The 8084-nt window shown below is 33.5% G+C and overlaps 1 protein-coding gene across 2 annotated transcripts in view; it reads left to right on the top strand.

Annotated features, from left to right (window-relative positions):
• Positions 1–3778: 3778 nt before the first annotated feature.
• LOC143229308 (PC-esterase domain-containing protein 1A-like) overlaps positions 3779–8084 on the top strand; it is a 35731-nt gene continuing 31425 nt past the window's right edge. The window contains exons 1-2 of one of the 2 annotated variants that reach the window (XM_076461448.1): positions 3779–3799; positions 5613–5696. In XM_076461448.1, the coding sequence (XP_076317563.1) occupies positions 5621–5696 (76 nt within the window). In that variant the 5' untranslated portion in view covers positions 3779–3799; positions 5613–5620. Of the gene's footprint in view, positions 3800–4399; positions 4831–5612; positions 5697–8084 lie in introns of those variants that run through there. The other variant, XM_076461447.1, reaches the window with a different exon arrangement.

The following is an 8084-nucleotide window of genomic DNA, read 5'->3' as shown; positions in this document are numbered from 1 at the left end:
AGCTTAATTCTAACTAAGCTAATAATTCCATAAAAATCTTTATGATGAAATATGATAATACATGTATATACATATATGAAATAATGTAGCTAATACTACTTGTCTGTTAACAAAACTAATATTATTGAACTTGTTTGTTTATTTCAGAGCCAAGCTACCCAGTGAGCCATCTGCTGTTACACGGATAAAAGAAAATAGTAAATTTGTACAGATTCTTTGATTATACAGATGAAGGAAAACCACGTCAAGTATGTTAGTCACATGACCCTTTTGGTTAGCATACAGCCAACCACGAAAGAAGTTGAAAAAAGAAACGTTATTTCTTTTGGTGCAGAAGATAAGATGAAAAGAGGGTGTACCTGGGTGCATGAAGTTGTACAAAAGAGGGTGTACCTGGGTGCATGAAGTTGTACATAAGAGAGTGTACCTGGGTGCATGAAGTTGTACATAAGAGGGTGTACCTGGGTGCTGCATGAAGTTGTACAAAAGAGGGTGTACCTGGGTGCATGAAGTTGTACATAAGAGAGTGTACCTGGGTGCATGAAGTTGTACAAAAGAGGGTGTACCTGGGTGCATAAAGTTGTACATAAGAGGGTGAACCTGGGTGCATGAAGTTGTACATAAGAGGGTGTACCTGGGTGCTGCATGAAGTTGTACAAAAGAGGGTGTACCTGGGTGCTGCATGAAGTTGTACAAAAGAGGGTGTATCTGGGTGCATGAAGTTGTACATAAGAGAGTGTACCTGGGTGCATGAAGTTGTACAAAAGAGGGTGTACCTGGGTGCATGAAGTTGTACATAAGAGAGTGTACCTGGGTGCATGAAGTTGTACAAAAGAGAGTGTACCTGGGTTTATGAAGTTGTACAAAAGAGGGTGTACCTGGGTGCATGAAGTTGTACATAAGAAGGCCACTTTAAAGGAATATCATATTATATTCCCATGAAGGTTGATTACATATACACTTAAAAAATGTCAAGGACAGTTTGCTAAAGTTTTGAGGCTGAAAGAAAATGACTTTAAGAAGAAATCGGCAAATTGGAAGGATTTATAAATAGCACTAAAAGGCTTCTTGTTTGTTTGATGTATATATGTATGTGTGTTGGTAAATTTCTTTACACTTATGTTATTATGTATACAGTTTATCTACTGAAAAGTCAGATAAAAATAGCAGCAGTGCATGACTTAATACTAAATTGTTAATACAGCTTCATACCATATGATACCTATAAATTTTAAAGGTATCATACAGTATGTAGCCATATTAAAAATTTTAAAGCATTCTCTCGCTCCAGTAGTCAAACTAGTAATGACAACCAGAGGTCAGATACCAGTAATGTTACTAGTTACAGTCTGTATTTGGAGCATTATCATAGGAACCGCACTTTAATCCAACAATGTGGTCATAGAAATCGTATCACATATTGTAAAATTGTTTGCGGAAATACAATCACTAGTTGCATCTCAAATAATTTTTTAGGGTTCGTAATCAAGACTTTCGAACCAAGAATGTAGTTTACTTAATTAGTTATAGTCAGTGTACGGTGCAATACGTTGGGGAAAGTAATCAATGTTTACTTGAAAAAATGAATAGGTAGATTATTTGTCAGAAAAGTAGTATAATTATTTCCTGTATCAACATTTTAATTTTCTAGTTATTCTTTCGTAGATATTCTTGTACAACCAATAAAATATGTTAAATAAAATAATTCATTAGTTAACAGAGGTGAACTATAAGAAAGAAAAAACTATTGATTGACAAAACTTGCGACAATTTATCAATTGTATTTACTAATAGGGTTTAAAGAAAAATGAAAGTTTCTCAAAATTGCAATTTTTTTTAATTATATAAACCTGTCACGGCAAAAATTGTAGAACTAATAGGACTATAAAAGCATCAAAATCAATTAATGAATTATTCTTTAAAATAAACTAAAATTCTCAGTTCACTTGACGAGGACTTCTATTCAAGTTATTATTAATTTCAATCCCACAAGTGTTAATAATTATTGACTCTTGTTACTTGTATAATTAACATACTCAGTAAGACTGTAAACAACTTGCCTCACTCTAGACGTATATATTCCAACATATTTCTAAACATTTAACGTTTCATACATATAATTTCAATCAACTTCATCTAAAATTATGCTGGCTCAAAGTTCACCATACTGTGGTTCTTAACTCTGCATAAATTGAGATAAAGAAAGCTGTGGATCGATACAGTAATCCAGCAGTGACAATAGTCCATTTGTGTCCAAGCACAAACACACACATTGTTTTTGTTGTTTTTTTTAAATAAAGACTGTTTCACTTAGATTTCACGTGTCTAGTTTCCTAATCTAATGCATAAGGCTACACTTAACATGAAAGATATATTGTATGAACTCTACATCCTGCCATTCTGTGTAATTTAGCCATCATATTCTAGCAGCAACGGGAGAGATGCGTCGTCTAAACTGGTGATATTCTGGTGTTTGGTCAAACCTTGGAGTCAGCATCTGAGAACTTGAAAATGGTATTTCACTGTATAAATAAAGTAGGCCTGAAACTTGGAAAGTGTTGCACATGCACACAGAACTGGAGTTATTGATCCAACTGAAATTCGTCTGGTGAGAGACTAGTCTTGACCTGTGACCAAACAAGAAGTCCTCAGTTGTTTTGGTTATACATCATATTACTAATGATTTGTGGTCAGTTTTTCCAAGGAAGGATCATCGCTTTCGCTCATAAAAGTTGAAATCCTCATTGAATGGACTGAGGAATTTGACCGAACGTTCCAACCCCTAGAATCTGCTTTAGTGATTGTTCCAGGTCGAGTCTGTATATGATAACATTGTGAGTATATATTAGGTACTAATGTCAGTAACAATAGAATAGGAAATGTATTATTATGAAGTCAACATTGATATATATCGTAAAACACGCCATGCTTTCGTTTAAGAGGTGCTCAACCTAACACTTGTGCATGCCATATTTTCCTACCATCTTACTATCAAACTCACGCCGATTGAATTTGAAACGAAAGAAAAAAAAAGAAAATTTCGTAGCAGGTATTTAGTTTTTAAAGGAAGATGAACTTCCCGACTGGGGTGTTCAGGGACATTTATATCTCCCTTCGCCCCGCTCGCGTTAGGATTTTAATGCTGTTATAGATTGTGTTTAATTTCTTGATGCAGTATGCCGGATGTTTGAGAAGTTGACATATTGAAAATAGCTTCAGAGAAAAGCAACGAAAAGGCTGGACGATTGAAGGCAACAGAGCGGGAATAGTCCAGGCTGATACAAAGAAGAACGTAAAGAAGCGGCAAAGCAACAACACACCTAACGCCCTCTGTTCAGGGCCACCAAGTGGCTGGGATCTATAAATCTAAATGATTCAGAATTTGGTGTGGGGGGAAACAGGAGTATCCGAGAAAACCCACTTTCACAAGACAGGCGCTGAATAATCTACCTGTCTTGTGCCCAGTGTTGAAATTAAAGAAAAACATCGAATTTTGATTAGACAGTAAATTAAAAAAAAAAATTAGTTTAACTAGTTGTGGTCTTGAAGGCTAATCTTTTTGTTTTGTGACCAGAGCTGAAATAAAGAGGAAAAACTAGTTATTATTCGTCATACAATTGAAAGATTTTTTATCAGTTTTCCTTTTTGAGTTATTGGAAACTAGATATGCGTCAAATGGAGATGTTATCTTATGTGGGGGCGCATGTCATGGTATGTAGTTTGGCTGTTATGGAATTTCGTGTTTCTGCGTTTTTATAGTATTTATGGGCTAGTGTTGTGAGGCGGTCAGTGATAAGAGGTATGATGCAAGTATCATGTATGTATTTGATGGGAGTACATATGGGTAGTTTAAGTGCCATTCTTAATACTCTGTTCTGTTGGAGTTGAAGTGATCTTGCTGTGGTATTTTTCATGTTGTATGTGATTGGGGCTCCGTACTCAATTAGAGAACGGATGTAGGCTTTATAAATTTTTATAATGGTATCGGGTGTGCAGCCTTTGTCGTTTCCAGTTAAAAGTTTCAGGTGATATAATCTATTGCTAACAGATTTATTGATTGTGTTCAAGTGTTGTGTCCAGGAGAGTCGCGTGTCAAATGTCAATCCAAGAAATTTGGCGTATGAACTTAATTTGATTTTGTTGCTTCCTAATTGTAGATTTATTTTTCAAGTTTTTATGATGTTTATTCAGGCTGTGCCTGAATGCTATGGCAGTAGTTTTGTGAAAGTTTAGTAGGAATTTGAAACAAATAAACCTTAAATTTATTTGTAGATTCATCTTCTCAAAGGTTAGCTCATGAAAGAGGGGAGCTTCGTTTGTTCTTAAGTGATCGATTTTAAAATACTTCAACACAAGGGTGCCAAAACCACAAACACTTGACTTTTCCTATAAAGTTTTTTTTTTCAGCTGAACTGTGGCGTTGTAAATGGGAAGTGGGTATCTTAGCCACATTGTTCTAAAATAGGGCGGAGATTTAACTGCGGGATTTCTACTGGAGGTGACCTTGTAGATTAAATAAATGTAGACTTACGTAGTAATATGAGTGAACTTTAAGGTCATGAGTGACGGCTGGAGATTGGATATTAACTGTTTGAAAGCTGTACTATTATGATTGGGGGGGTCATTCATAACATGAATACTACAAGTAACCTGTAGTGTGTTGTCGAACTTAAAGGTTAGCATGTTTAGAAGTTGTTGACAAGTTTGTATCAAGTCAGAAAAATACAAATACTTAAACTTCAGATTACACGATCATAAGCTTCACGATTCAGGAACTTATTTCTTAATTACAAAAGAAAAAAACAAGAAAGATAAGGTGCTCGTTCTAAGGTAAGTACTAACTATAGCCTATACCTTGACTCGAAAATTATAAGAATCCAAGTTAGACTGAATGAAATAATAGTAAAGTGGAGAAATGACGTATTTCATCATTTTATATTTATGTACGAAGAAATGACACACATTATAAAACTATTGTTGATATAATTTCACATGTTATCTAAAAATAACCTGTAGGTTGTACACTTGACTAGTGGAAAAAATTAAAAACGAATGTCGACATTAATGGGTTGATATGTAAAAATAATACAAAACAAATTTACTTAGGTTACATGATTATTGCAAACCTCGCATATGTAATTGAATCTTCAAGTTATAGACAAAACTGTGAGCAACAAGCTCGTTCCCAGGATTTAATTGCAATAAAGTTGTCAATTCTAACAAGAGAATTATTAAGAAGTAAAGTTGTAGTTTTTTAAATAAAAACAACTCATTAAGTTTCATACCTTTTTATTGCTTTATTCATTGATCAAATGTGCTATTAAAGAATGATTATTTCCTGCCCAAAATTTATTTAATGTACCATACTATTTCGACTAATTCGGTTAATAGCATCCGATAAGTAAGGTGTATTTCAACTTTTTTGAAAATTATTTATTTTCTACAAGTCGCATCTTGTGGCGCCTTTACTAGAGGGTGTTGTTTTATTCACTCGGTGTTTAATGACACAAAGCATCTGGTTTACTTATGACGATTAGTAATAACTTGGTGTAATTTTCGTTTTGAGTTTTCGAAGTTGAGTGTACGTTTGCTTATTCGTACAACCTTGACAGTTTTAGAAATGCCAGATATATTTCTGAAGGAAGATATCTTGACTTTGCTGAAAAATAAGAAGCTAGTTCTGATGGGCGATTCAAGTAAGTTTGTATTTTCCCTATAAATATAATATAATAGTAATAACCTAGTCTCGTGTTACAATTTATAAAAAAAAAATGGGATTTTAACTTATAGTGCATTCTGATTTAAGTGTACTAATTTTTGGCATTTGTCATTGTGACAGTACAAAACCTAGAATATTGTTTTACTTACCCAATGGAGCTTTCTTTTTATCTCTTTTTTTTTTTAATTATGAATGTGAAAATGAAAACGAGTTTTGGAAATTATGAATGTGAAAATTAAAACGAATTTTGGGTTTACATTTGCAAGCCATATACCACTGATGTACATTATTTTAGTAATAATCAATATAAAATTAAAAGCATGCGTTATTTTTACAGTTAGTGAGTTGCACATCTGACTAGGATATTGGTAAACCTGTACTTTGTAATACACACCAATGTAAAATAAAAAATGTAAGTTTAAATTCTAACTTGAGAGTTTTGAGAGAAGAGTTCCCAGACAAGAACTAAGTCAAATATTATTATACTGTAATGACATTATTATTAACGTGTTAAAACTAATGCACCAACAACGGAAAACTTTTGTTTCATCAGATTCTTAGTGTTACGGAAATCATTGAGATTAACAATAACAGTTAATATGTGGCAATTACATACTAAAATTAGGACTGATAATAGTATTAGAGCGTCAGTTCTGAAATACGAGTAATTTTACAAGTAATATTACTTGGCCTCTAGTCTCTGCGATTCAAACATCTTGAAATAAGTAATACGTATAATATCTAGTGAAATGAATCTTTTGGAATGCTCTGTGAAAATAATTGTCGTTAGTGTACATTAGCCTTGATACTTTGCGCCATAAAACACCAATCAATAGTCACGACACTTATTATTTTATGTACTATTAGAGTAAATTAATGTATTGGGTTGAGGAATAATTCGTGAGCGTTTTTTCAAGTTAAAAAATATATTCATAAATGAAACGCTTTCGCAAAATATTTCATGTCATTTGGTAGATAATTTTTTGCTCTAATAGATGGTGTTTGATTTTCATTTGTTTTAATTTTTGCTTTCATTTTCAGCTCATTAAATGGAATGTCAAGTGAACAAAATCGAGCGTTTTCGACACCATCTGCTTTTCACATTTAATTTCTTGCAATTTCGTTTACAACAATGCATACTATATACCTAGGTATTACATGAAATAAAGTATCATAATAAATGTTTTGGGTGTAATGTGTTCATGCATTGATGTATTGTATAGTCTTGCATGTAATGCTTGAATGAAATTATTTAAAGACGCTCACGAATTATTCCTCAACCTAATATAACGCCTTGGGCTTGGTCAAATATATTATTCGAAAGGGTTTGAATTCTTGACCCGAAAATTATAATTAAATATCAAATCGGGTAAGATATGACGGAGCTATAGGCTAAAAGTTTGTACTTGTTAAAACTCGGCCATTCTACGAGACGGTATGTGGCAACTACGAAGAAAAATTGCAGTTAGTGTTCAGTAAGTAAGACCGGCCTCCCACTGTGTCAGCGGTGAGTTTACTGATAACACTAAATAAAAACCCCCTGTGACTGCAAATCTGTTGTTACACATTGGGCAGATGGTTGCTTGTGGTGTGGAATTCAAATTGGCGCATATGTTTCATTGGTTTTCATGTTTAAAGCACACGGTGTCCCATGGTGACAGTATCGTTAAAATTAAAAGGTGTAGAGAACAAATGTGAAGTGTCCAGAAATGGTAAATGCAAATAATTTAAAGAAGGAAAAACCAAGTTAGAAACTCAAATTGAGAAATATCTTCCGCAGAGAAATACAACAAATATTAAGTTAACTAATGTTTGAAATTGTGAAACATGCTCGCTCTATCAATCGTAGGGGCGTTATATATGTGATGATCAATCCCGTATTCGTTAGTAAAAAGAGTTGTACAAGAGTTGGCGATGGGAAGTGATGACTAGTTGCCTGTTCTCTAGTCTTTCCCTGCTAAATTAAGAACGGCTTGTTATGAATCTCGCGCAAAGCTACACAAGGGCTATATGTCATTTTTGGAAAGTTACCACACCCATTTCCCTGGTAATCTTTGAATGGTATTCCATACACATTACTATTAGGCTCTTCATTAAAGACCTCTGACAGTAACAGAGCTCACTATGATCTCCTGTTTAAAATTTCTTAAACGTTACTAAAGTCATCAATAAACTAAGAAAGATGCTTTAAAGAGAAATAATAATTAAAAAAAATTATAAAGTAAGTTATTAATAGCAATTTTTTGTACTTTTAAGATATATTAATTTTTAAGGTCAATGTTAAAGAAATTTTAAACAGAAGGCTACAGTGTGCTTTGTTACTGTCAGAGATCTTTATTGAAGAGCCTAATAGTAATGAGCATTG

This window comes from Tachypleus tridentatus, chromosome 10 (genome assembly GCF_004210375.1).
Source record: "Tachypleus tridentatus isolate NWPU-2018 chromosome 10, ASM421037v1, whole genome shotgun sequence".
Lineage (NCBI taxonomy): Eukaryota > Metazoa > Arthropoda > Merostomata > Xiphosura > Limulidae > Tachypleus > Tachypleus tridentatus.
The sequence above is the reverse complement of the archived record's forward strand: the minus strand, read 5'-3'. Positions and strand labels throughout refer to the sequence as shown.